This window comes from Rattus norvegicus, chromosome Y, assembly GCF_036323735.1.
Source record: "Rattus norvegicus strain BN/NHsdMcwi chromosome Y, GRCr8, whole genome shotgun sequence".
NCBI classification, from domain to species: domain Eukaryota; kingdom Metazoa; phylum Chordata; class Mammalia; order Rodentia; family Muridae; genus Rattus; species Rattus norvegicus.
In genome coordinates, this window is record NC_086040.1 from 775,864 (window position 1) to 799,256 (window position 23,393).

A 23,393-nucleotide genomic window follows, 5' to 3' on the forward strand; every position below is an offset into this window, starting at 1 on the left:
CTGAGAGTAACCCAGAAAGCCCATCCCCGCAGTGTTAGGAAAGGTGCAGCTTCATTGTCAGCACGGTTATGGAACTCCCCAACTTCCATCCCATCAGTGCCCTCAAACTGACTTTCTCCACAAGTATCAGCTTTTCCTGTTATTGTGTCCACAACACAGGAAAACTGCTAGACCTCACCTGGGTGTCTGGTGCCCCTCCACCTTGACTTATATTGACACAGCAGCTGCAGAGCAGGGATTGATGAGTCTGAGGATCATGGGGGCTTCTCCAGACCTTCCCTTGCTGATTCTCAAGAAGATGTGGCCCCTTCCTACTTCAAGGTCTACTTCTTCAAGGTCTGGCCAAGACCTATCCGGCATGAATATACACAGAATATGAAATGCCAGCACACAATTGAGGAAGGCTGGCTGGGCATTACTCACAGTGTTTCCTTTACTCTTACTTGAATTGAGCTGGCATTCAGACTCTCTGCCTGAAAGGACTTTGCCTCAGCATTTCCCGAACACCCTTCCTGCCCAACAGCTGACAAACCTTTCTGTGCCTTCTTGGGCCAAGCAGACAAATGTGGTAGGTCCTTCTTGGGCCAAGCAGACATATGTGGTAGGTCCATCTTGGGCCAAGCAGACATATGTGGTAGGTCCTTCTTGGGCCAAGCAGACATATGTGGTAGGTCATTCTTGGGCCAAGCACACATATGTGGTAGGTCATTCTTGGGCCAAGCACACATATGTGGTAGGTCCTTCTTGGGCAAAGCAGACATATGTGGTAGGTCCTTGAAGCAAACTGGGAGAGACATAGGCTTGGCTGTGGATGTTGAGAAATACCTGTCCTATTGCCTCACAGGAGGGACCTCTAGCAAATGGCTTTTCCCTGACCTGGAGGTCTGCATCTTCTGCTCCCCACATTACTCTACTTACCGACATTGGCTCCTCTGGTAGGCCATCTACCGTCCACTGAACTAAGAGATGGTTTGTCTGGCACTCTGTGAAATGTCTCTGCCTGTGCTAAGAGTCCCCCTACCATCCCTTGTACACACTGCTTATCTTCTGGACAATGTGGTCAAATCCAGATAGGTCAGCAGCTCTGTGAACTCTCATATACCAGGCTGCTCAGCCATGATTGCATGTGTTCTCCCTCCAGCCTTCTCTGTCGGAGAGAGAAGTACTTCTGGATATCCAGACAGATGTCTTCTGCAGTGACCTGAGGCAAATGTCTCTAGCTTCTGGATGGGGGTCCCTCTGCAGCCCACCAAGGCTCAGGACACATTTTTTCAGAGTAGAGAATACAGTAGTGTGTTTCTGTTGTATTTGTCTGAGTGTCTGTGCGTGATTACCTGCATGTGGAGTGTGTGTGTGTCTGTGTGTATCTGCAAATAATTGAGTCTCAAATGCACTTTAGCAACATGCCAGCAACAACTGTTGGTTGTATTGAAATAATCCTAATAACAATATTTTTAGTATTACTACATAGGAAATTTGTACAAACGAGCTTTATGATGCATGTATATGACAAAGAGAGAAAGAAAACTTCCTTGAGATATTTGTTGAGTTTTAGGTTTTGTAGCTTTCAATTCTAAAACTCAGCATTACTACTGTTTTTGTTTTTGGTTTTTCTTTGTCCCATGGTGTAGATCTTTATAGTGGGCTATTGCCCTGGACAGACTGATTCTTTTTCTTCATGCCACCTCGCTTACTGGACTAGGATACAATTGTTTTCCTACTTATCTTTGACCCTCTCTACCACTTGTACATGCTTGTTTATTTCTCAGTTAGTCCATCATAAATATCATGTATGCTACAGGGCAAAAAGAACGGCTTAGTATGCTCATTGTTGTATCTTAATGCTTGTTGAGAAGAAATGACCAAAGAGAAAGTTGTATGTTTTTAAGGAGTGTAAAAGTGCAGTCTCTACATTTACAATCCACAGGGGTTTTGGTTGACAATATGTAGGTTTGTGTGGTGGCTTCAAAGTAGATTAGTTGGGCTGGACGTGGAAGGTCCTGAGGGAGGAGGGATGAATATTTTCTGACACACTTTAAATACTAAAATCTTTGTTACAAACACAATTTGGATACTAGCTTTTACCCCTTACACTTTATATCTTGACTTCTGTCTCTGTCTGTCTCTGTCTCTCTGTTTCTGTCTCTATCTCTGTCTCTCTCATCTCATCTCTGACTTCCTGGTTGCAATTCTAATTCTTCCACTACATTCAGCATTTCAGATCTTCACTTTCAGTGTTCAGCCCTACAGCCTGAGGACATATTAATCTCTGGAGAAGGGAGAGCTTTGGGAGCAGTGACAGTTGTCTAGATAGCATGGAGGGCCATGTCAAGCGCCCCATGAATGCATTTATGGTGTGGTCCCGTGGAGAGAGGCGCAAGTTGGCTCAACAGAATCCCAGCATGCAGAATTCAGAGATCAGCAAGCAGCTGGGATATCAGTGGAAAAGCCTTACAGAAGCCGAAAAAAGGCCCTTTTTCCAGGAGGCGCAGAGACTGAAGACCCTACACAGAGAGAAATATCCAAACTATAAATATCAGACTCATCGAAGGGTTAAAGTGCCACAGAGGAGTTATACTTTGCAGCGTGAAGTTGCCTCAACAAAACTGTACAACCTGTTGCAATGGGACAACAACCTACACACTATCATATACGGACAGGACTGGGCTAGAGCTGCACACCAGTCCTCCAAGAACCAGAAAAGCATTTATTTACAGCCTGTGGACATCCCCACTGGATACCCACTACAGCAGAAACAGCAGCACCAGCAGCAGCAGCACGTGCACCTGCAGCAGCAGCAGCAGCAGCAGCACCAGTTCCACTAGCAGCAGCTAACCTACTTACTGTCCGCTGATATCACTGGTGACCCTACACCATAGCAGGAGCACCTCAGCAAAGCCCTGTGATAGGTAATCTCATGATACTGGCTCTGCTCCTACCTATCCCAACACTCCCCTTGCTGTAATTTACAGCTTGAGATTCCTACTTGGTTTGGATACTGAGTTCCCTCTGGTTGTAATAAAGGTCCTGCTCCCCTTTTTTTTCTGGTGGGGGTGTGGGGGAGGAGACCAAAATGTGTGTAAGGATGTGTAGTGTGTAAGAAAGGAGAATGCTTAGAAGGGCTTACTACATACTTTTTGTTTAACAGCGTACTACTCGCATTCTTATGGCATTTAATCGATGGAAGAAACTAGGTTTAGACTCATAATGAATTTATCTGTACTGCCAGCTCAAAGGCAGCAAACAGCTTTAGAGCCAATACAGCTTGACATGCTAAAGTGGGAGGTGGGAGAGGGGAAGGTGGAGTTTTAAAGGAAACATCAGAAGGGTACACACTACAAATATCCAGCTGGGCAAGGAAATTCTTTTCATTCCTGTTTGATAGGAATAAAGGACTATTTCAATCCCTTTCCCACAGATAAGAAGGTGTTACAGGAACAGAGGCAGCTGTTAATTCTTCCCAGCCCATTGTTCTATTCTTTTCTTAAACTCCAGACAGTAGGATCTTGCAGGCATTCCAATGCAAAGGTCAAGGGACTTTACTGGATGCCTGGATGCATATTAAAGTTCTTTAGCCACCAAGGGGAACATATGTAAATTATCACTTAGGTTGAGTATTCTAATGACTAGGATACAGTAGTTCATTTCTGAGCAGGCAAAAACACAGTGCCCTCAGGTCTGGGCTGGCTGTCCTGTCCTTTCAGCATCACCATGGAAACCATTGTCTATCTGTAAGTGGTCAGTACTCATCTCTGAAAAACATACATAATGCTGTAAAAACACTGGCTGTGCCCCTTTAGCATGCAAAGTACTCCTTTGTAGATCAGACACATCTATCTGTTTATCAGGGTCTCTCTCTCCAGCACACAAAACTACATCATATATGACTTCTGTCACTGTGTGTGCTTGCGTGTGCACGTGCGTGCCAGTGTGCATGGGTTTGTCTTTTTCACTTCTCCTTCACACTATGATAAACCCAGTTGTTCTGTAAACTCTTCTCTCTGTAACATCGTTTGATAAAATAAGCATTTATACAAGTTCATGCACAGGAAGTCACATTCTGCTTCTCTTTTACCTATCTTTAAAGAATAAACAGTTTTATTCACAAAATTTTTGTATAAAAGCAGTACAGACAAAGCTATGTTTTCCAGGACCGGGTAAGAATCAGAAACAAAATGTACAAAGCACCAAGTTACATAGGCAAGCTAAGTGGACACTTAGCCTGCAGGTAACACTCCCCATATACAAAGTGATGCAAAATGGACTACTACAAAAGGTGAAGGGAAGGGGAAGTATAAGTGGCCATTTACCCATTAGCTCACCCGCCAGATTTTTAAGCTAAAGAATGGTTCAAAGTTACAAACTCTTACAAGCAAGCTTAAAACAGAATACAGCAACCCCTGCCATAGCTTCTTTAAGAAAGCTCAAGGAACCAGGCATAGGTTTGTCTATACCAAGTTTCATACCCAGAGCTTCAGTTAGCCTCTTCCAGTTTCATCACATTATTCTCCCACAGTGTTTCTCTCATACAAACTGTTCCCCGTAAGCTCTTGAATCGACTATGTAACCCTAAGGCATAGGTCGGAAGGAAAGAGCAGCCCATGGAGCTTCAATTGTGATATCTTACACACTAAGTAAATACAATACAGTGTATTACCTGATGTATTGAACTCTTTGAAACAAACTACTGTTCTACAGGACCGTAAAACCTTTGAGCTTTAATTGATTTTCAAACCATTTAGTGTTCACACTAACTAACTTACATGTATTGTTTCTGTAAATCAGTTAAAAGACTGTTCTCCAGAATTCAGTGGATTAGTTAGTTGACACTACTGGACCTCTAAGTCAGGGCATGCTTCAGCACATTTCAATGCCAACACTCAATAAGGGTTTATGTCTTTGGGTAGACTTCTAATATAAATGAATGCAAATATATCTACTCAATGGGTGCTTATTAATCTTTCGCTGGAGAGTTTCTGCATGTGTTCCCCGTGTCTTTTGTCTTTTGTTTCTCCATTGTGTGGATTATAAGCAAAGAGCCGTAGATACAGGCCAAGGACCTCATGGATCCTATGGCAGTCCACAGGCTTCCTCTTTCTCACCTGGACCTATTTGCTTCTTATCTTCCTCCTTTTCTCTCTCTTCCTTTTCCACTACCTCCTCCTCCTTCCTCTTCTTCCTCCTCACTCTCCTTCATCTTTGTGCACAGGAGTATCCTTGTGCAAGAAAGCTTTGTAGTTAGTTGCAGCTTGAATTTCGTAAGCAGTGCTCTGCCTAAGATTTAGAGTCCTTTTCTCCAAAATGTTCACCCCACTATCAGCTTAGAGGTCAGTACTGGGATTGGTGGCTATTCTTGGAGAACTCATGAGATTCATTCTTTTGTTAGATGCCACCCCCATCCCTCTGCCTGTTACTTTTTCATGGCATACCAAGGAGTCCAAACGAAGGCACTGATCACTGCACCGATATCTGGGAGAAACTTGTACAACGATGGTGAACGTGGGGTTTACAGTCCTGAAACACCTTGTTCGGTCCTCCAACTTTTAAAGTAAGTTGTATAGCAAAAGGGGAGTTGCAAGCAAATTGCATGAGATTTCACTGAAAATCTAAACTAGACAGGGAAAACTATAAATAAATAAACACCAAAACTATAAATAAGTAAATACTAAGTATCCTTGTTCTTTTTGTTTTGTTATGTTTTTCCACAAAGTATATTGAAACTCTGGAATTGTGACAAGAAGTATTATTTTGGCTTTATGTCCAAGGTTTCAAAGCACTTAATGACACAAACTGTAAAATTAAACTGCTGTTAGCTAATTTTGTTTAACTAAAGAAGTTTCTTTTATCTCTGAAATAAGCAGTTTTTGGTCCCTGGATATTAACTTCCTACTGACCAGGGACTGTGAGATCCTTTGTTCTCTGATAATTGAAATTCAAAACAAAGACAATCAACATTACAAACCACACACACACACACACACACACACCATTAGAAAAAGAATTTCCTGAGAGACTGTTCTTCTAGGAACCAAGCTTAGTTAGCACCTGGCTTTCAGACATCAACAGTTGCTTGTTACAAAGGTAAGGGAAAACTCACCCAAATGAAGTCTAAACGCTACTGAGCCAGAACCACAAATTCTGATTGTCATTCTTGTCAATTACTCATCTTTACAAGTAGTTCAAATGCCAGTAATAAAGGATTTCTGAAATGTTAGTGATGGCAAACTTTGATTTCCAAATACAGCAAGGCTGAGAAAGAAAACCATAAGGGGCATAGCCAAGCCAGCTTAGGGTATTGGTGGTGGGAGGCCAAGTAGGGAACTGGCTCAGACTGCATGTGAGGGGAGCAGGGTCAGGGAGCCTGAGGTGGCCAGTGGCAATTTGTGGGTGGACAGGTGGCGGCAGCCCAGACCATCTGAGACAGCATTTGGTTCAGTTTTTGTTTTTCTGGGAATGTCCTTCTATGTCACTCTGTGTGTGTATTCTGTTTGTGCTTTTTGTCCTCTCCTACAAATTTTTCTTTAATTCCTAGGACGGGGCAGGCACAAAGCATTCCACTGGGGCTGATCCTGAACCATTTTAGGACCTCACAGAGTCACAGAAGACTTGGGTCTGGTTGTTTATGATGTGTTTATGAAAAGATAAAGAGTGGGGATATGTTCTATGGAGGTGTGGTGAGGTATAGGGGAAAGGGGTGCCTCTGCAGGCCCATGCTGAGACATCCCTTCCCCTGAGGAACCAACCCAGGATAATACAGTATAGTATAAAGTTTATCCAGGGCATGGGGAGAGGAGTTAAGAGGGTAGTAGAGGCACAGGAGAGAGGGAGAGTGGGAGAGAGAGGGTGAGTGGGAGGGAGAGGGAGACAGAGGGGGAGGAGGAGGAGGAGAGGGAGGGACAAAGGGAGTGAGGGAGAGGGAGGGAGGGAGAGAGAGAGGGGGAGGGGGAGGGAGAGGGAGGGGGAGAGGTGGAGGGAGAAGGAGTAGAGGAGTAGAGAAGTAGAGAGGCAGAGAGGCCAGCTGTGAGCATGTGGAGGTGGAGGGGAGGGAATGGGGGGAGAAGGGACAAGGGAAAGAGTTGGTAAGAAAGCAAGAGGGAGGAAGAGAACAAGAGAGTGAGGAGGGGAAGCATCCCCTTTTATATAGTCAGGCATACCTGACTCTTGTTGCCAGGTAACCTATGGGGTGGAGCTTAGACAGAATGCTAACATTCCCCTGTTTGGGTTTAATAAAAAAAGAAAAATTCAAAAGAGATGATGGTGAAGCAGGAATAGGGTTGTCATTGTTGTGATCTCTACTTCCTGTTTGCTTTACAGCCATATGTCTCTAGGGAACCTAGAAAAGTGGGCATGGGGATGTTTGTCCAGTCTTAGAGTTGGCTGTTTCCTTGTTGTCCAGGGTCTGTTGAACCGTCTGTGGATAGGTGAGAAGGAACAGGTCCAATCGAAGCGTCTGTGTCTGTGAGGGGACAGTTCAGCATCTGGAGGTTGCTTCTCTGGAGCTGTCCTAGATGTACTAAGTGTCTGGACTTGGCAAGATGCTGGAACACACACACACACACACACACACACACACACACACACACACATATATATATATATATATATATATATATATATATATATATATATATTATAGGCAGAGAATAAGATTAAGTGTATTTGGGAGAAAAGTAAATTTTTCTTAGATGTACATTTGAAACCCAGAGGAATCCCACCCTTTGGAATAGGTAGTAAGTGGGAACATTAGACAGATAGACAGATTACCCAGATTATCTGGGTGGAGTCTATTTGGTCCATAACGGATAGATCTGAGTGGGTTTCCTGTAGTTTACAAGTTTACAAAAGAGATAACAACAAAAGTTAATTTAACAACATGGGGCTGGAGAGGTGGCCCAGAGGTTAAGAGAACTGACTGTTCTTCCCAAGATCCTGAGTTCAAATCCCAGCAACCACATGGTGGCACACAACCATCTGAAATGAGATCTAATGCCCTCTTCTGGTGTGTCTGAAGACAGAGACAGTGTAATCGCATATATAAATAAAATAATCCTTAAAAAAAAAAGAGTTAACGACATGAACATTCTTTAAGATAATCTGTTTGTGGAACAGAAGGAATAAGAATTTGCGATTATACAGTTAGATCCATGTAGTGAAAAGTTTAACAAGAAGAGGAAATACGGGGCTGCTGCTCAGGGACTACTGGCAGCTATGGCAGCTAGAGCCCGAGCCTCTTGCACCGGAAGCGGTCCCCCAGCGACCTACCCCCGCCCTGCGGCGCAGGCCAGCCCGAGCCTTCTTGGCTTGGCATCTCCTCCAGGGCCGCCAGGCACCTCTGAAGAGCCATGTTCCAGGCTGCTGGAGCCGCCCAGGCCACCTTGTCTCATGAAGCCAAAGGCAGCAGTGGCAACAGCACGGTGCAGCTATCTAAGTCCTTTAGCTTGCAGACTCAGGTGAAGGAGACCTGTGCAGCCTGCCAGAAGACTGTGTACCCTATGGAGCGGCTGGTGGCAGACAAGCTCATTTTCCACAACTCCAGTTTCTGTTGCGAACACTGCCGCACCAAATTCAGCCTGGGCAGTTATGCTGCAATGCACGTGCATTTTACTGCAAACCTCACTTTCAGCAGCTGTTTAAGAGCAAAGGCAACTAAGATGAGGGGTTTGGTCCAAAACACCACATGGAGCTCTGGGCCCAGGAGGAGGTGGGCTGAGGCACCAAGACAGCCTGAGACCCCTTTAACATCCATTCTCTCCCAGCACATGGCCTACAGCTGGGCAGTGGGAAGGAGGCTAACCTGGGCTTGGGGGAGCAGGGTGGGAAAGGATGAGGCTCCCTCAGACAGGTTTCAGGCATAAGGCTCTGCTCCAGGATTCCTTACCTTTCCCTGTAGGATGTTGGCAGTGGGAACCAGAATTGGAGTTTTCACCATACTGCTCCCTTTAACCCGTGTCTCCCTGGGAGGCCCACAAGTCCAGCTTCCCTATTTAGGTGCCTTTTCTCCAGCAAGGAGTCAGCATGCCCTCCTCAGGGTTCCAAGCTCCCTCACTGCCACCTGGGCCTCGTGTACCCCCTTGTCTCCCCAGCTACCTCTGCCCCTTAGCCTGGTTGTGAGCCACAGAGACTGGAAGAGGGAGAGTGCCATCTGCAGGGCCTCATAGATGCCACCTCGCTGGTGGGGGGAGGCCAGGGGGAGAGGGAAGACAGCCTGCAGCCTTGGGGGTCTAGGGGTCCCTTGTATCACAAAGCTAAAGCTCTTCCTAGAGCCTCAGCTGACCGGGTTGGCAATAGCTATGCTCCCCCTCTGTTGTGCTGTTGACTGTTGTGATCAACCCTGGTTTAAAAATGTTTAAACTGAAAACAAAAAAAAGGGGGGGGATATGAAACATTTAATCAACGGGATCCAGGTTTAGATAAGGAAACAACCAATTCCATCTGTGAAGGCTTACGGCTGAACTAGTCGCTAGAAACTGAGTTTAGAGTCTGTGTCCTAGTTGTTAAGCTACAGCTACCTTAGCTGTCAATGTAGTCAGAAATCTGGGAATAGCTTATAATCTAGCAGTCATATGTTATTTAAAACATGACAGAGTGTACTACCCAACAGTTCCCTAAGGTCTCCATGGCAACTTGGGCAGACTCAGTCTGGCTTTGGAGCCCAGAAGACACAGAGCTTTTTCTCTGTGTAATGGATAGGTGTGACATGAGATTTTTGACTTACCTTAATTTAGATAAATCATTTGACTCTAAGGGTATCCAGTTTTGTACACTGTGTTTCTCAGTGGCTATCATATCACAATCCAAGCAGACTCTTGAAGCTGTGTTCATATCTTCTGAAATCTTGTGGGGCAAACTGTTAGAGATTTCAGAAGATTCTGTCTCATAAACTTAAATATATTAATAATTAGCAGATTTCTAACAAGATCGGGGGCTATATTGCCTAGTAATATCTGAATACAGCATACCATAATTTAACGGCAGTAGCAAAAATCCTATCAGACAGGATAAGAATGAAAGTCATAATACGGAACTTTGACAGGTTTTGTAGGTAGAGAAAAGGAATAAGAAAGTTGTGCTGTGAGGGAGAGAGTGATGGAACTGAACACAGGCCAGTCTTGGTAATGGCTAGTCTGTGGAGCTAGGTAGGGACAGGAGTGGGCACACGCATGCATGCATACACGCATGCACATAGTTGAGGTAGAGGGCAGCCGAGAGGTTGGTTCTTTGGTTCTGCGGTGCACGCTCCTAGTTCCACCTGGCATGTGGGCAGAGTTTCCACCTGGCATCTGCAAGCCCCTGACCACTGTTTCAGGCCCAGCCCTGGTTGGGGTGGGGGACAAGGAGGACTCAAAGTAGCCTGTTTCCCATCCCAGCAATGAGTATGCTATTATTGCGGTGGGTGACAAACAGATTATGAAAGGGGACAGGGCGAAAGCTGTATTTTTTTTTCTTTTGAGCCTGCTGCGGGCAGAGAGCAGGAGCAGAGTCCCAAACACACATACACACGCAGGACACACAGACAGAGACAGAGAGAGGGAGAGAGAGACAGAGAGGGAGACAGAAAGAGAGAGTCATGGAGAGAGACAGAGAGACTGAGAGTCAGAGAGAGAGAGACACAGAGAGAGAGAGACAGAGAAAGAGAGAGAGACAGAGAGAGAGTCAGAGGGAGACAGAGACAAAGATAGAGAGATAGAGAGAGTCAGAGAGGAGAGACAGAAGGACAGAGAGGCAGACAGAGAGAGAAAGAGAGACAGAGAGATAGACAGAGGAGAAACAGAGAAAGACAGAAAGACAGAGGCAGAGTGACAGAGAGAGACAGACAGAGAGTCAGAGAGACTGAGGAGAAAGAGAAAGACAGAGAGAGACAGAGAGACAGAGGCAGAGAGACAGAGACAGAGAGAGACAGAGGCAGGGAGACAGACAGAGACAGAGGCAGAGAGACAGACAGACAGAGAGATAGACAAACGGACAGACAGAGAGAGAAATAGAGAGATAGAGAGATAGAGAGAGTCAGAGAGGAGAGACAGAGGGACAGAGAGGCAGACAGAGAGAGAAAGAGAGACAGAGAGAGAGAATAGAGACAGACAGAGAGACAGAGAGATAGGGAGACAAAGAGAGACAGAGAGAGAGAAAGGGAGACAGAGAGAGAGAAAGAGAGAGATACAGAGAGAGACAGAAAGAGAGAGAAAGAGAAAGACAGAGACAGAGACCATGAGAAACAGAAACAGAGAGAGACAGAGGCAGAGAGACAGACAGAGACAGAGGCAGAGAGACAGACAAACGGAGAGACAGAGAGAGAAATAGAGAGATAGAGACAGAGAGAAAGAGAGAGCGAGACAGAGAAATAGAGAAAGCATGAGAGAGACAGAGAGAGTCCGTGAGAGACAGAGACTGAGAGAGACACAGACAGAGAGAATAGAGACAGACAGAGAGACAGAGAAATAGAGAGACAAAGAAAGACAGAGAGAGAGAAAGAGATACAGAGAGAGACAGAGAGACAGAGAAAGAAAAGACAGAAACAGAGAAAGCAAGAGAGAGGAAGACAGAGAGACAGAGAAAGCAAGAGAGAGAGAGCTAGAAACAGAGAGAATAGAGACAGAGACATAGAGAGACAGACAGATGGAGACACACAGAGAGAAAGAGAGAGCCAGAAGGAGAAAGAGAGACAGAGAGACAGAGAAAGCAAGAGAGATAGAGACAGAGAGAACAGAGAAAGACAGAGACATAGACAGACAGATGGAGACACGGAGAGAGAAAGAGAGCAAGACAGAAGGAGAAAGAGAGAGAGAGAGAGATAGGGAGAGAGAGAGACAGAGAGCTAGCGAGCACTGGAACACTTGGGAGGGAAGATGGCTGCACACAGGGAAAGAGAAGGTCTCCTCAGCCAGTCTCCAGCAGGACTCAAGGGGCTAGGCCAGACCTGCTTCTGCTCTCCCAGCCCACCATTAGAACTAGAGGCTGCAAAGTCAGCAACCAGGCAGGGAGGGTGGCAGAAGCCTAGAGAGACTGGGGGTGGGGGAATAAGAGTAGAGAAATAGAGAAGTAGAGGCTGTCTATGAGTACTTGGAAGAGTAGGGGAGAGGGGAATGTGGAGAGATGGACAAAGGGGGAAGAGAGTAAGAGCAAGAGAGCAACAGAATGAGGAGGGGGCCATCAGCCCCTTTTATAGTGTCATGCATACCTGGCTGTTGCCAGGTAACTGGGGGGGGTGGAGCTTAGACCAATGCTAGCAGTTTGTCCCTACAAGCTAGGCATAACTGCAGGAATGAATGACCCACCTATAGACTGAGGAGGGGACTTTCCATCTCTCCATCATTTACAGGGTGAAGGTTTAGTTTATGAGACTTTGAGGCCACCCAGACCAACTGTCATACATCTCCACGTGGCAATACCTGGTTGAGAAGTCCCTGTTTGGATGAGGTCTTTTTTTGTTATGGGCCTCTCTGCTCCCCACCCTTCTTCTTCTAAAGGAGAATCAGCCTTGGCCCCTTTGCCTTGCTTCCTCTTTCTGCTCCCAAGGAGGATTTCTGTCCCCTTCCTATGTTCTCATCATGCCCTCTCTGCCACTACCCTTCCTCAGCCAGCACAGGCAGAGGGAAGAGCAGCCCCTGACCTCCCCGACCCCACTTGGAGTCCACCTCACATTCAGGCCCATACTCTCCAGAGGGCAGTCTACTAAGGCCTTACCTCTCCAGGCTATGGAACCCAGGTAGAATCTCCCCCCAGATGTTCAGGGGAATATGTGTTCATGACACATGTGCCATTTGCAGGAACTGGCAGAAACCCCCCTCCCATTTTTAGATAGACCATGAGCTCTCACAGGTCTTCTAGATTCAGTCATGTTGACTTACCTGGGATGAGTGTCAGTCAACCCAGGTGTTGAAAGATCCCACGCAGAGAGACCCTTACTCAAGTCTTGGGAAATCGCGGACCCCAGACACAGAGAGACCATTTTGGATGTAATAAGCAAAGGCGAGGTTTATTACGGAGACCTATTACAGAGATCTCCGGGCCGACACGTATCCCACGCAGGAGACAGAGGTGTCGGCCCCCAAACTCAAAAGTCAGAGGGTTATATAGAGAAGGCTAGGGGGTTTTGGCGTGGTTACATACAATTGGCTCATTCAAACATAGCAGTGAGAACAAAGCAGAAAGAGTACGTGTTAGAAGTCAGGGGCTTATCAGGGTCTGGAGGATGGCCCTGAGTGAGCTGGGGGGAGATGTCTTCCTGCCAGACGTCCCATGAATCAGTCCCATTAACTCAGGCTGGTTCCTGCATTCCTTTTCTTTATGGCTTGTCAGTCCTGCCTGAACAGTGTTTCCTGTGCTCCTTTATCTTTATGGCCTGCTAGTCTTGGCTGCAGGGCTTAGCCCTGGGTCTGTGGCCTTTTGGGGTTTATTTTTTTAATTTTTATATTTATAAACCTAGAATTCGTATAATTTTCTTTTCATTCCCGTCTTCTCCTATTAAATAATTCTAATCTTAGAATTTTGATATCAAGTCTTATTTGGTCTCACCAGTTGTCCTAACTGACTGGTACTGTTGTCTCACAACCATCAACCGCACAGCACCCACTCAATTTTTAACAAAAGCAATTAACCTGTTTGTCACGCAGGAGCCAAAAACTAAAACCAAGAAAATTATTAATAATGGCCCAGCTGTAACAGAGTGTAGGGTAGTCATCCAGGGAGATCTACTAAACTAGCTCTCGAACCATCTCTGATGTGTTTTCCTGTCTGTCTTTTGTCTAACCTTTTTTTAAGTTTATTTATGGAGTCTTTAATTATTCCTGAATGGTCTGTATAGAAGCAACATTTTTCTTTCAGTATAGCACACAGACTCCTTCTTTAAGGAATATCAGGTCTAATCTTTTCTTATTTTGAAGGACTACCTCTGAGAGGGAGGTTAGGTATTCTTGGAGGTCAGCTAAAAAGTCTTTGGCATCAGGATTCTATCTGGACACTATCTAAACCTATACACCAAGGTCATTACTGTCTTTCAGAACTTTTAAACTTATACAGGTAGTGATCCCTGAGGCACAGTCCCAAGAAGTGTTAGGAGTATTAACATATGTAATGTTACATCATTTGTAATAGAAATCAAGCCTATCCCCCCACCTATCTCGATGGAACCCAGGGCAAACATGTTGAGTGTCCCTCTAAGTCTCAGCTCTCAGCCCCAACAGCTAGTACACGGCTGGTGAGGGCTGAGAATTGACAGCTGTCAGGGTGGTCAGCAGCACCAGGTATGGTCCTTTCCAGCGAGGCTCGAGTGTCTGGGCTCAGTGTAGCTGCTTCCGACCTGGAACTGATGGGATGTCTCAGGGGTCTCCGGGGCATAGGCTGCTGTCAGCTGTGAGCAGATTTCTTTCTGTATCACCTGTAGGTCTTTTAGCCTGGCACACAAATCATTATTACTATGGCACTATGACATGTTGGTTCAGTAACATCATCTAATATAGTCAGGGGAGCTGAGGCCCCATATAAGATCTCAAAGGGGGTACGGCTGAATTTGGAAGGGGTATTTCTTGCTCTGAAGAGAGCAGGAGGGAAGGAGTGTCACCCAGTCTGTGCCAGTCTCCATAGTCAATTTGTTTAGGGTCTCTTTTAGAGTTCTATTTATTTACTCTACCTGTCCTGAACTTTGAGGTCTGTAAATATAATGTAATTTCTAATCGACCTCTAAATACTTGGCCACACCCTGGCTTACCTTGGCAATGAAAGTAGGACCATTGTCTGACCAGATTACCTTGGGCATTCCAGACCTGGGGAAGATTTCTTTCAGTATCTTCTTGATGATTGTAGAGGCCGTCTCTCGTTTGGTGAGGAAAGCTTCTATCTATTCCTGAAAAAGTATCTACAAGCACTAGGAGATACTTGTGATTATATTTTTTTGGTTTTATCTCAGTGAAGTTCACTTCGACTTTTCACTAAACTCTCTAGGTCTCTTTGCCCTGTTTGCTTGTTAAGCATTTACTTATTGACATATCTTATACTTTTTACTGTCTCTCTTGGCTAAAATCTTTTTTTTTTTTTTTTTTTTCGGAGCTGGGGACCGAACCCAGGGCCTTGCGCTTCCTAGGTAAGCGCTCTACCACTGAGCTAAATCCCCAGCCCCTTGGCTAAAATCTTAAAGTCTATTATATATATTTTAACTATTTGGACAAACTTCTTATCTCTTAAATGAGTCCATTTCTTAATTTGGCAAAGTGAGTCTTTTGTTTGTTCTTTGGGGGGTATAGCTTTCTCCCCAAGTGTGTCATTGTCCTTTTATCTTTTAAACAACTTGGGCCTTTTCTTCTGTTGTACATTCTAAGTGAGGCCATCCCTTAGTCCAATCTCAGTTCCCAGTGGCTGTCTCTTGTAGGCCTGTAACCAGGATAGGCTCCTGTATAACCATTTCTCGAGCCACTTTATCTGTTTTGTTACTGTCCCATGTCACTGAATCTCTTTCCTCCTGATATCCTAAGCAATGAATAGTACTCACAGTTGTTGGCTTCATCAGGGCATCTAAGAGATGGCAAAGACATCTGTGGCGCTGATGTGCTGGGGGGGTTGGGGTTCAGCCATTCTAGATGACATTGTGTTGTCCACCATGGCAGCACCCACTTGTCTCTGACCTTCATTCATGAAGAGAACTGTTCCCGTCTGTGGACAAGGTCCTCGGCTTTCAGCAGGGGTCAATCAGCCAGTCGCAGAGGTCTTTCCTCCACCCATGTGCTTCTGTCAGTGTTTGACACTCGTGCTGTGGTGGCTCCAGGTCCGGATTGGGCAGCAAGGTGACCAGATTGTCCCCAACCGGTGGAGAATCTAGTCCATGGCAGCTGACCAGTGGTCCCATCTTTAGGGACACTCTATCCAAAGGCAAAACATCAGCCACTCTATCACAGTTTAAGTCCTGGATTGGGTGATAATTGTTAGTGCCCGGCTGGCAGGAGTGATGTGTTTCAGGCCGAAAAGCACTAAGCCACACATCTCCCAGCATCAGGTACTGGTGCACTGAGACAGGTCTTAAGCTCCACATTTATAGTCTGTAGATATGCATACACCTGGCCTCACCCAGCCATTTTAGCCCACGTAAGCCATTTTGGAGAACAGTTTTCTCATGAGCAAGGGATAGGGGCAGTCAGGGATGACCATGAATTAGTGGGTGGGTTACCCGGCCCACGCCAAGGTCCACTGTTCTTCGGGCAGTCCATAAGTATTGTTCGTTGTCAGTAGCTCTTTGTACTCAAGGTCTTTGGATATTGGCCCACTGGGGGGCATAGGAGCACAGAGCATTGGGTCCCTGTATCCACAAAACAACTGGGCGGGCTTCCCTTCTATCTCTGTGTATAACCAGCACCAAGAGGCTCTCCAGTGTCCCCTCTTGTTCTTTCTGGGGCAGTCCCTGACCCAATGTCCTTTTTTTTCGTATTAGGCACACTGATCTTTAGCCAGGAATTCTCTTCTGTTGCCAGGTACTATCTTCCTAGGTTCCCTAACTACTGTGGCCAGTATATGTTCCTCTCTTGTCTTTTATCTCTCTTTAGCTCTTTAACTTCTTTTTCTTTTTGTCTCTTTTCTTCCCTAGCTTTCTGTTCTTTTTTACCTCTTTCTTTTTTAACCTTACTTTCTCTGTAACTTATACTAACTCTCAGCAACTTAGCCCTTTAAATTTTTGTAACTTTTTCTTTATATCCTTTTTTTTATCTTAGCCAGATTGGTGGGGCATTTTCTAGCCCCTCAGAGACCCACCCTTGGAGCCTGGCAGCAGACCTGGCACTCCCTACCTTTAGGTGTCTGAAGAGAGCAGGCAGAAGTGAGGGCCTTCTATCCATCTCTGGAACACTTTTTCTGGCCTCTAGTAGGATTCCGTCTTTCCTCGGTGGTAAAGGAGACCTGTAACAGTTACTAACAAGCATCTTAAATGGGATGGTGAGAAAACAAGGGAATCTTGAGAATAGAGGTCCACTGAAGAGGGCAAACAGCATTTAGTCACACAGCTAAGCCAGGAGGCTTTTTTGGGACAAAAAGACCTTGTGTCTGTGAAACAGAAAAGTGAGCAGAGGGGCAGCCTATCTGTTACCGGTTGTCTCTCTGGACTTAGATTTTCCCTTAAGGAGTACTTTTTTTTAGTGCCAGCTCAGTGGCTTTATCGCTTAAGAGACCCATCCTCTAAATGGCACTAGGCTTCCAGTAAGAACTAATAACAAAAGGATGGAGAGACGTTAGAACCTGGGTGTTAGATACTAAGCAGCTGACAAAAGAATTGTAACCAGTTCACCTGGGGCTTTCAGGACCTCAGTAGCAGCCCTTTACCAAACTTTCTCAGTGGGCTAAAAGCCCATTGAAAAGAAAACATTAATCCTGACCTTGGCCACAGCCAAAGCCTGAATTTTAAATTCTGACTGGCAAAACAAAACAAAGTTCTTCACCGTTTGTAGTAGATTTTTTGAAACTATTTTAGGGGCTTCTCTGTCCCCCAAACTGGGACATTTCGACCACAGGGGCAGGAACTGGCTGCTGTGGGGATAGGATCAAAGGCATTCTCCATGTTAATGATGACCAGTGAGAAAAGTAATTTAATGCTGGAGACTGGCTCCTCTCTTGGAATAGGGCCAGCAGATAAGGCAGGCTCCTTAAAGAACTTCTCTTAATGAGCACCCTCTTTCTGTGAGCAAGAGTTGAAGGTCTGGTCACTAAAAGCAGAAATTCCTTTCTTGTTCTTGTTTTTCTTAGAGTCCTCCCCCACCTCACTCTCAGCCTTTTTAGATCATTCTTCATGTAGCATTTCTAACACAGCCTGTCCCTTTTTTATAGCCTGTTGACAGCATTTCTGATCTTTTAGGCAGCTATGCACTAAGTGCCATACCGGCTGAAACTCCGCCTTTAAGAATCCTTGCTCTCAAGCAAAATTTAAATCTTTTTCTAGTTTATCTCAGCTGTCCATCGTGAGATTCCCAGAGATGGCGAACCAAGGTGTAGTAATTCACTAAGAAATCTCTCTATAGTGTTTCTTTTTACCTTAAGCCTTTTCCTTTTAAACAGCTCCTGAAGAGCCAGAAAAATTGGGTGAGACTTGAGAAGTCCCCATGCTCTTTGTAGCAGCTCCGCAGCTTATTTCGCTCCCCCCTACTGTGTGTTGCGAGCACAAGCACAGATAAAACACTATGTTTTAAAAAATTAACGTTGGCTATCAACCAACACACCGCCACTTGGAGCGGGGTCCATAAAATTAAGTTTCTTACTCACTATACTTGTTTTATACCGGAGGCCTAATCTGGGGAACTTTTTTATTTATGAGAGGTTTTGTCCTCAAGGTTTTTGTTAATGTCTGTTTACACAACTGTTAACAGCAGCTAGGCTGATCAAGGGGAGTAAAGGGAGGGGCCTCTCTCCTTGGGGAGGAGGCTCAAGAGAGAAAGACAAAACTCCTTGGCAGAAAACAATTTCTCTCAAGCAAATTATTTTTAACTTTTAACTTAAGCACCAAGAGGACCAAGTAAAACTCTATGACGAACAAAGCAAACAGTTTCATGATTTCAAACACAGTCGTCAGTCCAAGATTTTAAACACAGTCGTCAGTCCAAGATTTTAAACACAGTCGTCAGTCTAAATTTAAAAACGAAACAAAAGCCAAAAAGACACTCGACAATACCACAGAAAACAAACCAGACAAACAATATCAAGACAAAGCATCTTATAACCAATTTTCACAGATGCCTGGTACCTTCAGTACCTGGCCCAAACTGCAGCTTAACCTTAGCTGCTTCTGGGATACCAAACACAGAAACAGAATACAGACAACAGACACTAACACGTATTCCACTTCCACTCTCTAAGCACTGACCAGAGTGAGACTCCACGTCCACTCTCTAAGCACTGACCAGAGTGAGACTCCACGTCCACTCTCTAAGCACTGACCAGAGTGAGACTCCACGTCCACTCTCTAAGTACTGACCAGAGTGAGACTCCACGTCTACTCTCTAAGCACTGACCAGAGTGAGACTCCACGTCCACTCTCTAAGCACTGACCAGAGACTCCACGTCCACTCTCTAAGCACTGACCAGAGTGAGACTCCACGTCTACTCTCTAAGTACTGACCAGAGTGAGACTCCACGTCCACTCTCTAAGCACTGACCAGAGTGAGACTCCACGTCCACTCTCTAAGTACTGACCAGAGTGAGACTCCACGTCCACTCTCTAAGTACTGACCAGAGTGAGACTCCACGTCCACTCTCTAAGTACTGACCAGAGTGAGACTCCACGTCTACTCTCTAAGTACTGACCAGAGTGAGACTCCACGTCCACTCTCTAAGCACTGACCAGAGTGAGACTCCACGTCCACTCTCTAAGTACTGACCAGAGTGAGACTCCACGTCTACTCTCTAAGTACTGACCAGAGTGAGACTCCACGTCCACTCTCTAAGTACTGACCAGAGTGAGATTTTACTTCCACTCTCTAAGCACTGACCAGAGTGAGACTCCACGTCCACTCTCTAAGTACTGACCAGAGTGAGACTCCACGTCCACTCTCTAAGTACTGACCAGAGTGAGACTCCACGTCCACTCTCTAAGCACTGACCAGAGTGAGACTCCACGTCCACTCTCTAAGCACTGACCAGAGTGAGACTCCACGTCCACTCTCTAAGTACTGACCAGAGTGAGACTCCACGTCTACTCTCTAAGTACTGACCAGAGTGAGACTCCACGTCCACTCTCTAAGCACTGACCAGAGTGAGACTCCACGTCCACTCTCTAAGCACTGACCAGAGTGAGACTCCACGTCCACTCTCTAAGTACTGACCAGAGTGAGACTCCACGTCCACTCTCTAAGTACTGACCAGAGTGAGATTTTACTTCCACTCTCTAAGCACTGACCAGAGTGAGACTCCACGTCCACTCTCTAAGTACTGACCAGAGTGAGACTCCACGTCCACTCTCTAAGCACTGACCAGAGTGAGACTCCACGTCCACTCTCTAAGCACTGACCAGAGTGAGACTCCACGTCCACTCTCTAAGCACTGACCAGAGTGAGACTCCACGTCCACTCTCTAAGTACTGACCAGAGTGAGACTCCACGTCCACTCTCTAAGTACTGACCAGAGTGAGACTTCACCGGTACCGAGACACACACATATACACACACGGCGGAACCAAAACAGACAGACACAGACTGACAAATGCGGCGCCGCTCACACAGAAACACTCAGACAAACATCCAACTCACCTCCAAGGGGTCTTCGGAGTCTGGGGTGGTCGCGCAGATCCCGGACGAGCCCCCATTATGAAAGATCCCACGCAGAGAGACCCTTACTCAAGTCTTGGGAAATCGCGGACCCCAGACACAGAGAGACCATTTTGGATGTAATAAGCAAAGGCGAGGTTTATTACGGAGACCTATTACAGAGATCTCCGGGCCGACACGTATCCCACGCAGGAGACAGAGGTGTCGGCCCCCAAACTCAAAAGTCAGAGGGTTATATAGAGAAGGCTAGGGGGTTTTGGCGTGGTTACATACAATTGGCTCATTCAAACATAGCAGTGAGAACAAAGCAGAAAGAGTACGTGTTAGAAGTCAGGGGCTTATCAGGGTCTGGAGGATGGCCCTGAGTGAGCTGGGGGGAGATGTCTTCCTGCCAGACGTCCCATGAATCAGTCCCATTAACTCAGGCTGGTTCCTGCATTCCTTTTCTTTATGGCTTGTCAGTCCTGCCTGAACAGTGTTTCCTGTGCTCCTTTATCTTTATGGCCTGCTAGTCTTGGCTGCAGGGCTTAGCCCTGGGTCTGTGGCCTTTTGGGGTTTATTTTTTTAATTTTTATATTTATAAACCTAGAATTCGTATAATTTTCTTTTCAGTGTCAGCTCTAGCTGCACTACACAACAGAGGAAAGAGAGAGAGGGTTCTTGGGAGCCACCCAGAAAATGGTTCTGGGAGCAAATGGGCTGCCTACTCTAGTTCAGGCTGATATAGGTGCAGCCTTTCCTTGGACTGGACCTGACTGAGAATTTAGCAATGCTGTTAAAGAACAGGTGCCAGATTCTGATGGGCGGGGTGGGGGCTCTGAGAGGCCACCGGATAGCCCACAAATTTATGTAAGGTTAGCCAGGTGATGCAGGGAAAGAATGAGGACCCCAGGGAATATCTAGAGTTTTTTAAACCTATAGGACCTATACTGCTTTTGACCCAGAAGCCAGAGAGTAACAGTCAGCTGTGAACATGGCTTTTGTTAACCAAACTGCCCCTGACATCCTTTTGAAAGCTTCAGACACTGAATAGCTTTGTGGCCTAAAGCCAGCCTCTATTTGTCTTTGAATGGCAAGACTGGGAGAGAGGCTTCAAGGGACAACTGACATGGACACACCTGCATCAAGGATTCAGGACTGCAGGCTGTTAGCGCCACTAAAGTATTAAACTGGACAGGAGCTGATCCAATGCAGTCTCACATCAGGGTTTATTCTAGTTAAGCTAGCTCAGCCCCTCAGTTAACCTCAGGCAGGCAGGACTTCTTTTGTTGGAATAAGGGGCCCTGAGCATCTATCCAGGATTAAGCTTTACAGCAAGCAGCAAAGGGGTGGGGGGAGCAGATAAGTGTGCAAGCATCTAAATTGGAAAGATACTAAGGCCTTTAGTTTAACTGGCTGGTGCTGGAGATCAAATTGTAGACTCAATTTCTATTTCTCTCTGCATTGGTGCTCATTAGGCAGTGGGGGTGAGGAGATGGGGAAGGGAGTTGGGGGCTTGTAACCTGGGGCTGCAGATCTGTTGGGGTAATAACCTGGAGCCACTGGTCTTGTTGGGGGTGTAACCTGGAGTGCAGATCTTACTGGGGTGAGCCTAGAGACTGGAGAGAGGCCCAGGTTTTGTTGGGGGTGGGGGCTGGGGCGTAACTTGGAAACTAATGCCTGTTTGAACCTGAGTTCAAACTTAGGGCAGGTTCTCTAAAATGGAGTCTGGATTTAAAAGATCTGGTCTCTGAACCTATCACCTTGGAGGAGGCACTGCCTGAGTACTTGGGTCAGCACCTGTGGGCCCACCCCCAAATAACTGTGGTCCTGTGTGTATTGCAGGGCTCCCGGCTTGGAGACATGCCAGGAGGCCGCATGAGACTCCTACAGGAACTGAGACAACTTGGCTGCCCAGTGTCTGCTAAGAAGGCAGGCCCAGCTTTGTCATCTTGAGGTCCCCTATGACTATGCATAGTCAACGGGGGCCAGCCAACATGCTGTTGGACACCTGGAAGCAAACCATCCTCAGCATCCCAGTTGCAACAACCCTAAAGCAAGTACAGGAATTTCTGGGATCTCACAGGTTTTGTAGACTTTGGGTGCAAAGGTCTTGAGCTAGCCAAAGCCTTATGAGGTCTTCCAGGACCAAGAAAACAAAGTAGATGGACCCTTAAGAGGAATGTAGCTCTTAAGACTCTAAGAAGAGCCTTACTGGAGATGGCAGCATTGGCCCTCCTAGAGAGTCACAAACCATTTCACCTGTATGTGGATCAGAGAGAGGGGACAGCAAAGGGGGTGCTCACCCAAACTTTGGGATCATAGAAAAGACCTGAGTCTGATTTATCTAAGAAGCTGGACCCGGTGGGCCAAAAATGGCCAGCCTGCTTCTGGACCACAGCTGCCACTGTCCTTCTAGTCAAAGATGCTGGCAACGTAACCATGGGTCAGGGACTTGTTATCACTATCTCCCCTCCCCCATGCTACTGAGGGGACCCTCAAGAATCCACCCAGCCAGTGGCTGTCCAACCCCAGTTGGTGCACTTTCAGGCTCTACTTTTGAGTCCCCTCACATAAGATATAACCCATCTTCTGCCCTAAACCCAGCCATCCTCCTCTCTGACCCAGCCACAGATGTGCAGCATGTTTGCTCTCTATATAGTTCTGGGGCACATCCAGAGTGTCAGGCTGATGGGGAACGTATGTACCACAGGGATAGGAGCAGCTTCATCCAGAATGGAGTCAGGGACGCAGGGGTGGTGGTAGTGGACTTGGACCTGTTATTTGGACCACTGATTTGCTGCTGGGAACTTCAGCTCAGAAAGCTGAGCAAAAGGCTCTTACCCAGGCTTTAAAACTGGCAAAAAGAGCCATAGCCAACATTTACACTGACAGCAGATAGGACTAATAACTGCCCAAGGAAAAAACCATCAAAAATAAGGAAGGAATACTTGCTTTATTCAAAACACTCTAAAAATGGCTATAGTTCATTGCCCTGGGCATCAATCAGACAGGGACATCAGAAATTGTCTGAGGGAACAGGCTAGCTGATAAAGCCAAAAGGGAGGCTACTCAAGCTGCCAACTCCTGATAGCTTTGCTGCCCAGTGCACTCCTAACCATCCCTAAGTATACTACTGAAGACAAATGACATCAGGTGAAATGCCAAGGAGTTTTCAGAAGAGACTGA

At 46.1% G+C, this 23,393-nt stretch overlaps 1 protein-coding gene and 1 pseudogene across 1 annotated transcript; both read left to right on the forward strand.

Moving 5' to 3' along the window:
* Positions 1–2,315: 2,315 nt before the first annotated feature.
* Sry3 (sex-determining region Y protein 3) lies at positions 2,316–2,825 on the forward strand. The gene has a single exon (NM_001416739.1). It carries the CDS (start codon positions 2,316–2,318, stop codon positions 2,823–2,825), a length of 510 nt encoding a protein of 169 aa, NP_001403668.1.
* Positions 2,826–8,342: 5,517 nt separating this feature from the next.
* Limd2-ps1 (LIM domain containing 2, pseudogene 1) lies at positions 8,343–10,776 on the forward strand (annotated as a pseudogene).
* Positions 10,777–23,393: the final 12,617 nt, after the last annotated feature.

What these genes read in the sequence shown, in the direction of transcription:
- Sry3 (NM_001416739.1), top strand. Translation starts at nt 2,316, where the DNA reads ATGGAGGGCCATGTCAAGCGCCCCATGAATGCATTTATGGTGTGGTCC.